This window comes from Rhinopithecus roxellana, chromosome 1 (genome assembly GCF_007565055.1).
Source record: "Rhinopithecus roxellana isolate Shanxi Qingling chromosome 1, ASM756505v1, whole genome shotgun sequence".
Lineage (NCBI taxonomy): Eukaryota > Metazoa > Chordata > Mammalia > Primates > Cercopithecidae > Rhinopithecus > Rhinopithecus roxellana.
In genome coordinates, this window is record NC_044549.1 from 130,299,873 (window position 1) to 130,316,638 (window position 16,766).

At 36.3% G+C, this 16,766-nt stretch overlaps 1 protein-coding gene across 2 annotated transcripts in view; it reads right to left on the reverse strand.

Moving 5' to 3' along the window:
• Positions 1-16,766, reverse strand: part of VPS8 (VPS8 subunit of CORVET complex) — a 263,309-nt gene that overhangs the window by 224,553 nt on the left and 21,990 nt on the right. For both annotated transcript variants that reach the window (XM_030931118.1, XM_030931123.1), the window contains exons 5-9: positions 14,828-14,921; positions 11,510-11,542; positions 10,182-10,236; positions 904-1,028; positions 91-177 (exon numbers count right to left, since the gene is read on the reverse strand). In XM_030931118.1, the coding sequence (XP_030786978.1) occupies positions 91-177; positions 904-1,028; positions 10,182-10,236; positions 11,510-11,542; positions 14,828-14,921 (394 nt within the window). The remainder of the gene's footprint in view (positions 1-90; positions 178-903; positions 1,029-10,181; positions 10,237-11,509; positions 11,543-14,827; positions 14,922-16,766) is intronic.

The window sequence follows — 16,766 nt, forward strand, 5'->3', positions numbered from 1 at the left end:
ACTCTGATTATCAATATACAGAAATTTACTTTAAAATAAACACAAAGGCATAATAAAAAAATTATTAGAAAAAGAAAATAAAGCTATTACCTTGATATGCAATATTGCTGTTCCTGGAGGATGAGCATCTGTTATTGATCTTAGAAGTTTTCCACTGGCCAAATCCCACATGGTGATCTATAAGACAACTAAGTGCTTTAAAAACAAATTTATTGCTCTTTTTTGGATTTAAGTATCCTGTCTTCTGGTTGGGATAATCTATTCCTTGACTATAAACATTGCAGGCAAAGAACTATAAAGTTAAAACATACCTAAAGGATGCAGATCCATTAAAGCACTGAGCCTTTATTCGATCTTACTGTCCATCCTACTTTTCCCTTTAGATTTTAAATGTTCTCATACTGAGAGACAAAAGATGTTTCTCTAATAAGTCAATCTGTTTAGCACTGGTAAAAAGTATAGGAAGGCCTTACTGCCAAACTAGCTAGGGATGTATAAATCGGAAGATAAACAAAACCATAACCTATTGCCAGTTTCAGAAGTAGAAAAAAATGCAAAAATTGTTATCCAGGAATGCAGAATCTTTCTAAAAAGCAGCCTCCATTATTTACATGACTGTAAGGAAGTACATTTTATATAACACCCCTGGTTGGTTTACAAAAATTATTTACCCAAATAGACACATGAACTAGGATATAAAAAAATTACAGACTCTGGGTCAGTTGATAACAATTAAGTAAAATTTTGAACAAGACAAAAATCAGATTCAGCAATCTCTGGTTAGCTCTACAAACACATTACTTCATAACACGTATTTTGTGGTCTTTGATCTAAGATATTAGTTTTTTTTAATTGATCTCATTTTAACATTGTCTTATGAATTAAAGGAAGTTCGTATCTTACCTGTCCCTTAGCAAAGCCACAAAGAAGTCTTGAGCAATCATTGTTGATACTGAGGGCAGAGATAGCGCCATACTGACCTCCAACACTAGTGCTACCCAGACAGAGTCGCAAAGCTTGATTCTGATCTAAAGAAAGCAGTTTTTAAAGTCAAGTGAAAGAAATGCAAGAGAGTGAATACATCTAGTACAGGCATGCTTTCAAAGACTTGGGAAGTGATAAGAATCAAAAGCAGCAGACAATGAAGTCACATTCATTTTTAAATATATTTACTGGGCAACTAGCAGATGCTGGGCATTGAATTAGACACTTAAAAATACAGAAAAAAAAGGCCGGCGTGGTGGCTCATGCCTGTAATCCCAGCACTTTGGAAGGCCGAGGTGAGTGGATCACCTGAGGTCAGGAGTTCAAGACCAGCCTGGCCAACATGGTGAAACCCCATCTCTACTAAAAATACAAAAATTAGCTGGGCATGGTGGCTCGCGCCTGTAGTCCCAGCTACTCAAGAGGCTGAGGCACAAGAATCACTTAAACTCAGGAGGCAGAGGTCGCAGTCAGCTGAGATCACACCACTGCACTCCAGCCTGTGCAACAGAGTGAGACTCGGTCTCAAAAAAAAAAAAAAAAAAAAAAAAAGAATACAGAAAAAAAAAGATCTACAAGAAAGCATAATATAAAATGCTAATGATAAGGCAAAAAATCCATATGAAATCTGTATCTCCTTAAACAAACCGTCATCTGTCTCATCCTAGAATTGTACTTCTTGCTATTTTTAAGATGCAAAGTTATGGGGAATACCACCGTCTTTTAAAATAACTACAAAACTTCAAAACTCAAGAAATTTAATTTAGAATTTGGCTGAAATTTACATTTATATTATCCATAAAGAAAATTTACTAAGCAAATTAACAGTGCAAATTACAGAGTAAACATTTAAACGACTTCAGAAAATTATTTCAAACATCAAAATTTGATATGCTAAAAGTGGCTGGGCATGGTGGCTCACACCTGTAATCCCAGCACTTTGGGAGGCTGAGGAAGGAAGGGTCACTTGACGTCAGGAGTTTGAGACCAGCCTGGCCAACACAGTGAAACCCCATCTCCACTAACATAAAAAATATAGCCGGGTGTGGTGGTGGGCACCTGTAATTCCAGCTACTCGGGAGGCTGAGGCAGGAGAATCACTTGAACCCAGGTGGCAAAGGTTGCAGTGAACCAAGATCATGCCACTGCATTCCAGCCTGGGCGACAGAGCAAGACTCTGTCTCAAACAACAACAACAACAACAACAACAACAACAAAAAGCTAAAAGCAAGTAATTCAAATATCTATTAGATCAAGTTTGGTAAGGGTGAGGATCTTGCCTTAATCACCTCCGATTTCTCCAGGAGGCACTCAAATATTTATTAAATTCTGTTATCTAATAATTAAAAGAAATTTCTCTAGGGTTTCTCCTAGGCAATGTTTATTTTGTCTAGAGTTCATTATTATACACACTTGAAAACAATGAAATTAAAAATTTAAATGTCAGAAGGCATGCCTACAAAATATAACTATTTAGAAAAAAGCAAAAAACACCATATTTCCACAAACTGGAGTTTTCTCAACTTCCCCAGCACTGTTTGTGCCTCCCTTAATTATCTACGTGCAAATTTGGGGGTATGTCTTACTTCCCCTATTACACTATGACCTCTCTGAGGGCTAAGATCATGGCTGAATTAACACTCCCAAAGTACCTTGCTTAATGCCTTGTGCTTAGAAGGCATCTGACCATCATCTGAAAAGCTTTCACATTTGCCAGTTCTCCTTCTATAAGAGTAAATCTAGTTATCAGACACAGTCATTCATTCTCAGGTCTAAGGAATAATATCAGGTCAGTCCTTTTGTCCATTCAAAGTGAATACTGTAAGAGTATTTTTCTGTGCTCATAAACAGACTTAAATAGTAATGCCCCCTTCCCAAAAAAGAGTTCTGAAACAATGAGTGTAACTACATAGCACACAGAAAATACTCGATTTTTTTCACTCATTTTGGATTTTAGCTTTCCAAGGTGAACATTGAAAAGGAATAAAACTCATAAATATACAAGGTCTGATGTATTTTAAAAGTTACTGTCTTTATTCACATCTAGAGTTTTACAACTACAGATATTTTTCAATACATCCTGACTGTTCTCCCCCTTACAATTTTTTCACCCTTCCTTGATTTAATCCAAATTATAAAATTTCCCTTTATTCTATAATTTTCCTGACTCTAAATATAACATCACATTTTATTTTGCTCTTCCAAAACTACCTACTTAAAATAATGTTTCGCATGATCCTTATTTCATCAGAGCCACCCTGTATAGTTAGTGGATTTTCCACATATCTTAATTTGCAAACTGTCATGATATGATGGTTGGGCAATAGTATTCCATATATACCTCTACTCTGGGTCACATGTATAGCTAACAGATGGACTGAAAGTAAGAGGACAAGGATAGAGTTGGTATGAAATTTCATACCCTGGAGTTTGGACCGCTTGCCTTCCAGGCACAGAGCGATATCTAAGCAGCATACTACCAAGATCCTCTGTAGTCCCTGCTTTGACATCCAAACTTCACAGAGTTCTGATTCACCAATACTTAAAGACTCTCACTACTACTTTATAATTTAACAATGTTCATACTTTATATCAAACTATTTCAGGCACAGGAAGTATGCACAGGAGAACTGAGGATATGATAACAAAGAGAGTAAGGGTACCATGAGAGGAAATAGAAAAGAGTGGCAATGGACGAAATGAGGGAAAGAAAAGGACATAACTTCTAAATTAAAAACCAAACATGACCGTGCTTTCCTGACTGCTGTTCCCACATACCATCAGCTAGCTAAGACAGGGAAGTAAATTATCAATCTTAGCCATTCCTGAAATATAGATTAAATTTACAGCCCACAAATCTGTTAATGGAAACATTCTCAACTTTTTTCTTGATTTTTTACAATGTATTTGTTGTTTTTATAACGTCCCTTTAGAAGGTATCGTGACTATGAAACCAGATACCTGGATTTTAATTCCACCCCTACCTCACAGATAGTTACAAGCCTTACAACTACAGCATGTCTTGGTAATTTTAGGAATGTTACTTAAATTCACTAAGCCTCCCTATCTTCATCTGTAAAATGTAGAAAATGCCTATTATCTCACTGTGTTGCTAAGAGGAATAAATGAGTAAAGTAAGATAATGCACCAAGGAACCAATTCAGTGTCCCCTGAATAGTATTAAGTGCTCATCACAAGCTAATTTATAGATTACATTCATATATACATTTAAAAAAAACAGCAGGGATGGTGAGAGACATGATGGTCAGTGTAACAAATGTAATCTACTTTGACTCCATAAAGATATTTATCAAACTCTTATTACTATCTTCATACATTCGTTTTTTTTTTTTTTTTTTTTTTTTTTGAGACGGAGTTTCGCTCTTGTTGCCCAGACTGGAGTGCAATGGCACGATCTCAGCTCATAGCAACCTCCACCTCCCAGGTTCAAGCTATTCTCCTGCCTCAGCCTCCCAAGTAGCTGGGATTACAGGCATGCGTCAACACACCCAGCTAATTTTGTACTTTTAGTAGAGACGGGGTTTCTCCATGTTAGTCAGGCTGGTCTCGAACTCCCGATCTTAGGTGATCCGCCCACCTCAGCCTCCCAAAGTGCTGAGATTACAGGCTTGAGCCACCGTGCCTGGCCACTCCTCTTCATACATTCTATCCTTATAGTACCATTTTAACAAACTTGCTGTTATATAATCTAGACTAAATTCAGAAAAGGTAGACTTTCTGTGGAAAGAAGAAAGCAGTTTTATTGAAGAGGTTTCTCCTGCTAGAGTAACTAAACATTCTGTAGTCCAGAAAATTCTGGACAATTCTGGGAAATGATATTTAAGCAAAATAAACATAAAACCTCTTCAAAATACTTAAATTCCATGGATACATGTAAAGAACAAAATGACCTGGACACAAGGTGAAAATGAGAGCTACTCCAGATTACTCTTGATTTCATGAATTTAGAAGGAAAAATTCTATTCTCCTCCTCCTCTCTGAAGTCTCCTTTGTCTACAGTTGGAAAAAGTTATTAAATTAACAGTATATCTAATTTCATTTCAAAGTCACATAAAGGTATATTTGATTAGTACTGTCAAATTTGTGTTTTAAAAAAATTGCAGGGTCTTAATAATGGTTACCCTGGCAAGAAATATGCAATGAGACTATCACCTTTCTTATAAACTTCACTGAGTCGACAAAGAGTTTTGTCTATGAAAAATTAGAAAATCATCAAATGGCACAAATGCAAGGAATTATTGTTTATGACAGTAATATAGCTTACCAATTTATTTAGATAACTTGAAGGCCAAATATCACAAACACCACATCTATTTGGCATTGCCCTGAATTATAGCTGTATCTTTTATTAGTATGTCTTTCAAAGTACACTTTGCTTAGAGTAGATCTCCTCAGCATATTCTGGACTTAAGAGTAATATGCTGAATAGCAAAGAAAAGTCACAAATAATGTACAAAGTCTGTAACAGCCCTAAAATCTAAATTTGAACATACTTCAAGAATTTCTGTTAACTCTTTCCATATACCAAAATTAGCCCAATCCTCTATTTCTTTACCCTCAATTAGTTTTAATTAGTTCCTAAAGACTATCGAAGAAGGAAATACCTACATCCTAGCAGGAATCCAATTTAATTGTGTGTGTGGAACTCTACCTTTATTGGCCAATATTCACTATTCTTTAATGCTACTCTTTTCTTATCTTTTTTTTTTTTTTTTTTTGACAGAGTCTCACTCCGTCACCCAGGCTGGCACGATCTCGGCTCACTGCAGCCTCCACTTCCTGTGTTCAAGCAATTCTACTGCCTCAGTCTCCCAAGTAGCTGGGATTACAGGTACGTGTCACCACACCTGGCTAATTTTTGTATTTTTAGTAGAGACGGGTTTCACTATGTTGGCCAGGCTGGTCTTGAACTCCTGTCCTCAAATGATCCACCCACCCTGGTCTCCCAAAGTGCTGGGATTACAAGCGTGAGCCACCACATCTGGCCTTTTCTTATCCTTTATTCACACTAAAATATTCTCTAGGACCAAGGGAGAAAAGATCTAATCAGGAAACATTTTTCATCAATGATCATAAAACAGAAGCACTTTTACCTGACCTCCATCAAACCAACTCACAGAATTCAAGTTCTCCTTCCCTCTGTAAGGATTATTGACTGAACCCAGGGCATACTGAATCCCCATGGCTAGTTGGATATCTTCCAGAATGCTGACGCTTACTATGAGTCAGCTGTATTCATTCCCAAGCCTGTTCATGCCACTGTAATGTTACTGTACTTTAAAACTTAAACAGTAAATAAACTAATGAAACAGAGTGAAAAAGAAAGAGCTGTTGTTTCCATGAACATTAAATGGATGAGTTAGAAAAACTTGGTAAAGATGAGTTTCTTTACAAAACTGTCACAAAATAAGGTGTTCATAATATAACAGGATTTTGCATGCAATGATTGATTCACAGGTGCTTAAGTTTTTACCTCATTTTTAAAACTTAAAATGGCAAATTTTGCATGACCCATTAATGATAAAGTTTATGCCAAAAAAGATACTTCAGGACTCCAAGTGGCAAATACAAACTCAAAGAAAACGTTTGGGACTGCATCAGAAGATCAAGGAAAAATGAAAATTTATGTATTTTCATTTAAAACATTGAAGGTATATATATACTTATAGTTTTTTACAATTTCCCGCTTAACTAATTTTTCAATTAGCTGCTTTTTTTTCAATAAGCATTTCATAAGAGGACACTGACTATAATTGGTAGCATTCTTCCAACATTAAAAAGGCCAAAAGAAAAGAAACCATTCATGCAAACTAAAATTACTTACTATACCTTTTCCTTTTGAATCCATGAAGAAAAGATCAAGAGAGAGAAAGAAAAGCAAGAAATCAGTTCAAAGTTCGAAGAAAAGGCAAGTAAAAAATTTCAAGAATATACGTGACAAGCTTTAGTTATCTGTGGGAATGATACTAAATGTGATTAACTGATGTCTCTAGCATTTATGATTATGCTCAGCTATGCGTTATAGGGAAAAAAATCCATAATACTCTCATTATAGCAAAGTAAGTAAATCCATGTTTAAGTTAGATAAAAACAAAAACAATTTCAAAAAGATAATCTACTAAAGTACACTAACAACCAAAAAAAAGAGGAAAACTAAGGGCCCTGGGATGGGGAAACATCTTTATTAAGATCTGAACTTTTGAGACTCTGTATAAGGTAAGTACCAATATATTTTTTTAAAAGCTGTATGCCTATAATTACTTAAGAAGAGGCAATAAACATCAGTCTCCAAGAAACTTATAATAGTTTCTATCTTAACGACCTGGGCCTCTGTTTCCAAGAGAAACATAGTACTTAAACAAGTATAGCTCTTCCTGTTACACTTTCTCCTATGATCAACACAGATGTTTAACAGAGATGAGATCTAACCCAGGCCTCTAGACACTTTATAGTATTATTACTCTGCCATTTGTTCCCAGGCTTTCAAGCATATTTTAATCCATTTGTTAAAACACATTGTCCAAACATCTGATTCCTATAAACAGTAATGAGTAAAATGTATTAGCCACACTATCAATACCCAAAGCACAACCAGAATATTATGATTCTTTCTCAAAATGTTCACTTTGAAATACTTTCTTTTCCATGAGACTGTAATGAAAGATTATTATTTTCTCATATCTACAGGAAAGCTGCTGGGTCTTTAAAAAGAAAAAAAAAATCAGGAACCAGGCCCAAGGAAATTAAAAAGACAGTATCAAAAGACAATGTTGTCTTTCCCTCTGTTAGTTTTTGTTTGTTAAGTATTCACTTTAATTTGTTTGCAGTAAGCTATACTTGAGTTTGATTATAAGCAGTCACATATTCTTACAACATTGACAAGAAAGGGATGTTAAAGCAGATAGAGGTGAGAAGTGAGTACTGGTAAGTGGGAACAAAAAATCAACATGCAATCTGCTGACAAATATATGCATTATAATCTATTCTCCTTCACCTTAGTTCTTTTATTCTTTTCTTCTTATCTTAGAATTGGCCTCCTTTTCTCTCAGGATAGCAGAATTGCTTAGAATAGTGGAAATACACTTATACAGGATTCAGCATTCCTCAATGAACTTGGCTGAACTTGGCTCTGTGCATGTCACTTAACCTCTCTGGTCCTCAATCGCCTCAGAAGTAAAATAAGGGGACTGAACTAAACGACCTAAGATTCTTTCCCAAAATTCTATTTATCTAACATTAATTATGCCCCACAGGAAGACCACCATTCTGAACACCTGATAGAAGAGAAGGCTGATAGAACTTTTCTAGAGGGCCATTAGATAATACATATCAAAATTCTTCATGTTCATCTCCTAATCCAAGCAATTCCACTTTTAGGAATATCTGTCCTAAATAAGTAATCATGGACACAGAAATGTAGTAACAAAGATGTTCATCACAGTACTATATGTTTACAAACAACTTAAATGTCTTATAGTAGGAAATGATTAAGTAAATTAGGAAGAATCCATTTAATAGAATACTATGTAGCCATTAAAAATGTTACAGACAAAATATATAACTTCATGGAAAGATATGCATTATCATGAAAAGCAGTTTACAAATTAACATGATCCCATTTGAAGATGTATAGATACATATATACAAGTACAGAAAAAAAAGACCAAAAGGTTACATACAAAAAATGTTAGGGATTATTCCTGGATGGCAGGATTTGGTATATCTTCAACTTTTTGCTCATCTCTATTTTCTATATTTTCTACTATGAATATATATCAACTATCTAGGTTTTAAGTCTTTTTCAACCAATTCTAAATTCCTTCAAGGGAATTATAATTTTGTTTCTACTCTTCTGGTCCCCAAATAATAAAACTCTATTATTTAAATCAATTACCTTTGAAAAGACTAGGTTTTACAATTACATTTTAAAAAGCTTTTGTCATAATACAAAATTCATAATAGTAAGTCAAATCATTCAAAACCAACAGAAAATAACTAGTTATCCACTTATACGGTAAATAAGGATGCAAGGCCCCACAGAAGTCAAATTGTGGTTCTGCTATTAAGAATTCTCAGGTAATCCATATAAAATAGTCTGTAGATTCCTTACTAAATACAGTGTCATCAAGTCTTTCATTTAAGGGAGATGAAACAACTTAATATCCAGAAGAGAATACTAAAAATGACCCCTCAAAAAAATCTAACAGTTTTTTATTTTTTATTTATTTATTTATTTTGAGACGGAGTCTCACTCTGTTGCCCAGGCTGGAGCGTGGTGGCACAATCTCGGCTCACTGCAACCTCAGCCTCCTGGGTTCATGCGATTCTCCTGCCTCAGCCTCCCGAGGAGCTGGGATTACATGCATCCGCCATCATATCCAGTTAATTTTTTTCAGTAGACACAGGGTTTCACCATGTTGGCCAGGCTGGTCTCGAACTCCTGACCTCAGATGATCCACCTGCCTCAGCCTCCCAAAGTGCTAGAATTACAAGCATGAGCCGCCATGCCCGGCCACAAAAGTCTAATAGTTTTTAAATTTAAAAAGAACAAAATATTCTACTCATACATTGAATTCAAAAACAAAGAAGGTTTAATGAAACTATAGTCATTTAGTCTCAGGTAGAAAAAAATGAGAAAATACAATTATCTTCTACTATACAAATAAAACTAGTTCTCTTTCAACCAAGAAAGCAATGTGATTACAGGCCAAAAAAATTTCGGTTTAGAGCAATTTACAATGGAAATTTTTTAAAAAGCTTATTGTCAGTGAGAGCTCCTGAAAATTACTGAGAAAGCCTGTTTTCCTGAAGATCTTTTAGAATACCCATTACTGGAACGTGATTCAGAATCAAAAATCCCCACCACCAACAACCGGAGGCAGACAAGATGATAACCCAAGGTTCCCCTCAACTTTATTCTTTGTGTCTAGGTTTGCAGAGAGATCAATAGATATGATAGCTTATAAATTCATGAAGAAGAAAACAAACTTGCAATAAGCAGCAAAACAAAGCTGTGAGTCAAATAATTTTTAGCTATAAAAATATTGACTGCTACTTTTCAAGTTTTTCTGGTTTTGTTCAAGAAAATCAAGTACACTATATAAACTGTGATTAAAGGACATTATAAAACCCAGAAGGACAATATTTAAAAGCAGGAAAGCACTTAAAAAATTTACCAAATATTAAAGCCAATCCATGAGATGTACCCACTGCTATCAGACTGGACACTGCCTGAAAACAAAAGGGAAGATTACATTTTAAGATACTACATTAAGAATCTTGAAATAATCAGAGTTGAATTTGTTGGCCTTCCTTCCTCTAGGCACCAGATGACATACAAACTATTGTAAATAAGAAGAATTTCATCCAGGAGGCAAAACGGGAAATGAAACTCAGGACATTTTATTTCTGAGAATCCCTCCAAATTTACTCTAGGAGTAACACTATCAAAATATCATATGTTCAACATTATAGGCAATAACATGCCACTTAGCTTCCTCTTTTTTTTTTTTTTTTTTTTTTTTTTTTTTGAGACGGAGTCTCGCTCTGTCGCCCAGGCTGGAGTGCAGTGGCCGGATCTCAGCTCACTGCAAGCTCCGCCTCCCGGGTTCACGCCATTCTCCTGCCTCAGCCTCCCGAGTAGCTGGGACTACAGGCGCCCGCCAGGTCACCCAGCTAGTTTTTTGTATTTTTAGTAGAGATGGGGTTTCACCGTGTTAGCCAGGATGGTCTTGATCTCCTGACCTCGTGATCCGCCCGTCTCGGCCTCCCAAAGTGCTGGGATTACAGGCTTGAGCCACCGCGCCCGGCCCACTTAGCTTCCTCTAAAGCAACTTTCAAATAAAAAATCAGGGGTCCAGGCAAAGTAAGAGGCACTTATGCTACCCAACCAAGAGCTTCCTACAAGGCGTGGGGAAGAGATGAGAACACAATTCTCCAGTTTATCCACAGGAGCCTAAAGGCATCCAAAGTGTTGAAAACTCACCCACTTCCTTACCAAAGACTGACTAAAAGGAAAGCTAAAAAGGCACTGGAGGAAGACAAGAAGAGAGAGAACCAGTATGTTTTTAATATCCCCTAGTTCTCTACAATACTGCAGCAGAGTTCTATTTGGCAAGCCTGGCAACGGAATCCAGAGCTGTTAAATGTGCTATTTACCACAAAGTGATCCAATCAAATGATGCTTTCCACTCTTTATGGAAGGGGAGCCAAATCACAGAAGAAGTAAATTTACTTGGGCAGGGTGGTACCACAAACAAATAAACCTGGAGAAGGCTAATATTACTCCATTATCTGCTTCTCAAACAAAACCCTAAAAAGTAAAAAATTAGGAAAAAAGAAAGCACTCAACATGGACAAATGTTAAACCTGATTACTGGTAGTAAAATGACTTATGAATTTATTACCATAATAACTTATGTAATATTTTGAACAATATAATAATAAATCTAAGAAAACCCAATCAAATAAAAAGCTTACCTTTAAAAAGTTCAAGTATACTTACAATTGCTGTAGGCAAGCCAGCATCTACTTTGTCCTAAATGAAATTTTAAAGAAAGTATTTGAAAAATATTCTCATTTTTAAAACAGAAAATGGTATAAGGCTCTTGCTTTACATACACTTTGGTCCAAATCAATTTAGATTAGAGGTGGAACCTTTATTGTTGCCCCCATCTAAGAGAAATTACAAAAGCTATATATATCAACAAAATACAAAGGGCATGAAAGAGGATTGCTTTATTTTACTAAGCATATAAGTGCCTTTACTAAGTAAGATGCCTCAGGGAGGGTACTGATTATAACGGAAATGCAAAGGAAAAAGAGGAAAGACGTTCCATTTTCTGTACTTGAATAAACTATAAGTACTATGGGGTCAAAACAGTAGGAGTACATAAAGATTCGAGAAAAGTAAACATGCTAAAGATGTTTCTACTACTAAGTAGGACTTTCCTATCTAGCAATTACCCAATAACCTCTAAATAAACCCCAACAGGGTATATTAAGTCAGTTCTCAAGCATAAGAAATTAAAACATAAAGAAGTGCTAGTCCCACCTCCCTACCGGTAACTACATGGCATTCGAAAAGTCACCTAACTTTTCTGAATATTAGTCTCCTCATCTGTTCAAAGAAATAGCAAATACTGCCCTATTTACCTCAGTTAGCTGTCCTGAGGATCAAATTAAATGTGAAGAATCAAATAAATATGGAAGAGTATCAATTCTATGCTTACATAGCTTTAAATAACCCTAAGAGTTTGTAGTGATACAGTACAGTAGTAGCAAAGAGCTTGCATATAGCAGCATCTATCCAACTTTGAGTGTATATATATCTGTGTGTCAAACATGCCTAACATAATGCTCGACAATTAAGAAGCATGTAATACATAGTTGATAAATGATTGATTTGCATCTAGACAGGGAAAAAGAGAAATGGGACAGCAGATAAAGGTCATAAACTCTAGCAAGACCTCACTTAAGGTTGTTAGTAAGTTCTTGAAAACTGTGACTTTAAGCAAAACAACTTAAACCAATTGTTTTTTCTTCATTAACATTATAACAAAATGACATTGAACAAAATGATGTTATTCGAAGGCCTATTCTGTATTCAAAATAGAGCCTGAATAATGAAATCAGAAGTCGCCTGACTTCAAAAGCTAAAAAAACACAGATATTTGGAAGCATTGTAGAGATTACAGAATTTTAGTACTGGTGTTGCAGTATCTAATGGTAGTTCTCAAAAGCCAAAATGCATGAGAATCACCTGGGATACCTGTATGCCTGGGATTCTGTAGGTCTGGGGTGAGCCCCAGGAATCTGCAATTTAATCAGTACCCTAGGAGATTGTTATACAGCGGACACATTTTGAAAAAAACACTACACTAAGCTATCTCTGGTATTTTAAAGTTGATTATAAAAATAATAAAGATCCTTAAAAAAAAAAAAGAGTCACTTTGAATTATTTTAAAGTATAGTCACATGTCACACGACTTTGAAAAGGATCCCAAATTAAAAAACGAGCTTCACAAGTGCAAAAATTTCATCTCTCCTAAGAGTTTTCCATGCATGAACCCCAAAACTGTGATCAAGGCCCAAAGCAGCCCTAATAACATCACTAACCACATGGCTGAAGGCGCTATTGAGCAATTATTCAGGGAGAAATATCCAAAAATATAACTAGCTTTACATGTTAATAAACCAACCATCACAGGAAAGCATGCAATTTAAATTGAGCTGGTAATCCAAAAATAGGAAGGCACCGTATGATGACTGTCACAGGAAAGGCAGTTTTCATTTTAACATACCAAAGGAGCTCAGCCATAGCAATGAAATAAAAACAGAATGCAAACACTCTGGGATTTATTAGAATTTCCCCTCCTCTTCAAGGGGAAGGAGAAACCCTTTTAAATAACAGATTTATCTAATCATTGTTCAGAGTCTGAGTTTTAGCTCAGTCTCCAATATTCAAAATATTTTTAAAACTGCACAGGTGGGTCAAATGACTGTTCTGGTTCATCTTGATTTTGAAAGGAATGAATTTCATCACCTACATAAGGATTAAATTCAGAAAACGTCATGGAAATGTAATCCTCAACAGGTGGTTCCCATTCTAGCAACTATGAGTTACTCTCCACCTAAAAGAGGAAAAACAATTGCCCAGGTTTCCTCCATTGCTTGTTGAGCATCTCGCTATTTAAATTTACTTCATGATATATGAGCTAGGTCAGGATACACCAATTGTTACAGCTTTTTTTTTTTTTTTTGGTATTTGCACTAAGGGCTTTTTCTGATAAATCTTAAAATTGAAATGCAATTGTGGTATCCTGTAATTCTGTATCAATCTCTTACCCTCGTGAAAAATCCAAACTTTTATTTCTTGTCCAACTTGGATATGCAAAATGCCGATTAAATGCCCCAAAAAGAACATAAAAACACATCAAACTTCCTGGAGTATAAATCTGTCATTATCATTATATATAGAATCTATACATTGTATTCAGAAAACCAAAACTGAAAGACTACATAAAACTACGGGCTTTGAGGTCAAAAGAAAAGTCTGATAGTGTCAAATGAAAAGTCTGCCATCTATGGACCATTAAATACTGTTTACGTTAACCCAGTGCTCTACATAATTTTCAAAAAAGGCCACAAATATTCTGTCCCAGCCATTTCACACATTGGCCACATTCACCAGTGCCACCTCCAGTTCACAACAGAGGCACTACACTTGAAGCCAGAAACCCCAGTTTTGAATAAATGCCTTGCTACCTCCTAACAGAATGATCTAAGACAAGTTACTATTACCTTTCTGGGCCTATCTTCTCATTTGTAAAATAGAATACAGCTTTACCTACTTTCCAAGTTGTAAGAATAAAAGAAATAAGGGGCATGAAAATACTTTTGTGAATTATAAAAAAATCATTCAAGTTGTAAAAGATTCTGATCAATCATTTCTCCATATGAAAAGAGTAAAAAAAAAAAAAAGCACACAATCTCAACAAATACACAAGATGGCAACTAAACTGAAAAGGAATTTAAAGAAAAGGCAGATATAGTATTTATTTTCGGCTTGCTGCCATATTTCATTTAGGCACAGCCTAGACTCTGAGCAGAACTTTATTTTCATGGCTGCACTAATTTCTATGTCAAGACGTGTAGCCATGTCTTATGAGTCAAAAATCATCACACAAAAACCATGAAAGCCAGATTCTATTTTTCTTAAGCCTCGGGCCAAGAGAAGTGCTGTATTTTGTTTTATGCTCATTCCTACTTTATTATGCCATTGCAGGTTACAAAGTTGAGGGAAAAAAAACAAAATACTTACAGCTGCAGACACTATCTGGGCAGAAATTCCCTTCAAAAGTGAATGGCGCATAACTGATCCATGGAGTGAAAAAGAATCAGGTAATTTCTTCTTCCTAAAAATAAAGAAAAACATTTAAAAACAGACAAAAAAAAGGGGAAAAGGTGAGGTCCCAATGCTTTGAAAGAAAACACACACACACAAAAAGCAGAAGACAACATTGTATGTTATTTGTTAGATCTGTTTTTAAAAGATGTATGAAGTATCTAACAATCCCACCTTAAAACGTATTAAACCCGCCTTGAACCTCAAAGAAGCACAAGCAGGAAAATGAATCAAATCACCATTCCTTTCTCACGATTCAAACTGCTCCATGCCCACCTTAGGAAATGCGACAGTAGGTTCTCATGTTCTCCAGAAGCCTGACTACAGAGCACTCCTCCAGCCTGCAAGTCTACATTACCCTACTGCCTTGCTCACCTTTCCTGCGCTGCTGCTCCTCCTATGACCATCCTCTCATTCTTCAACCACTTCCTCAAATCCCCCCTCTACTCATCCTCATATAAAAAGTAACTTTTAAACTTGTACCCAACATTACTGAGCACCTACTCTGTATGACTAGAAGTATGCTCTGGGAATACAAAAATAAGAAAGTCACAGTTACTACTGTCAAGGATCTCATAGCTTAGAGAGGCTGAGAAGTAACTCTAAAGAATAAATGTTACACTAGAAATATGAATTAAGTGCCATATAAATGCAAATGAAGAACAGTTTAATTCTGTTTATCTGGGGGACATTAGGGATAGCTATAGAAAAGAGAAGATGACTAATTTGACCTTAATGGATGACTAGGAGTTTGTCAGGCAAAAAGCATGGGCAGAAATATGAAGATGTAAAGGTGTGCAGTGTGTGGGGGGTATACACACACAAAAGGTATGGATTAGGAGAGGAGGGCTGAAGTACGAGTGCTTAGAGATTAGGTGAAAACAGTAAGCATGGCCCAGACTGAGGCCATGCAGAGGAGTTCTAACTTAATCTTGTAGGTGACAAGGTGACACCATATCTTTTTATTTATTTATTTATTTATTTATTCATTCATTCATTCATTCAGAGATGGAGTCTCCCTCTGTCACCCAGGATGGAGTGCAGTGGCGCGATCTTGGCTCACTGCAAGCTCTGCCTCCCAGATTCATGCCATTCTCCTATCTCAGCCTCCCGCCGAGTAGCTGGGACTACAGGCGCCCGCCCCAACACCCAGCTAATTTTTTGAATTTTTAGTAGAGACAGGGTTTCACCGTACTAGCCAGGATGGTCTTGATCTCCTGACCTCGTGATCCTCCTGCCTCAGCCTCTCAAAGTCCTGGGATTACAGGCGTGAGAGACCACGCCCAGCCAATGACACCGTATCTTTTAAGCAGGTAGTAACCATATCATCAAAAACATTTATCTATTTGAAGGACACATTGCCGAACAGGTTAACATAACATCCTGTTCAGCAACGTCCCCTATCCCATAAGAGATAACCTAAAGAAAAGAGCACTGGCACAGGCAAAATTGAAGAAGAAAAACAGATCACTTTATCAATATTAAAGTTACACATGAATTCAATAATGTATTTATGATTCCTCCACTTCTCTTTCCTTTTCATATTCTCTCCAAGAACTTAGAAGGTGAAAAGCAGCCCAAATTTAAGTTATTTAGGTTTAGAAGTCCTTTTCCTGAATTTTTAATCATCTTTGTGATTCTCTGAACCCACTCCAAGAGAATGAAGGAAGGCCGATCTTAGAGAATGCAGATGACAGGGAGGTGCAGGAAGGTGCGCAGAACAGAAGGGTAGTGAACCAAGCTGCATGTTTCCACCACGGACACTGTGCCAGGTTTAATTTGTACTTCCTCCAAAGGCTCTCCTGCTTCCGGGAGTCCCTGGCTATCATTATGGCTTCCTATCGAGAGTCCAGAC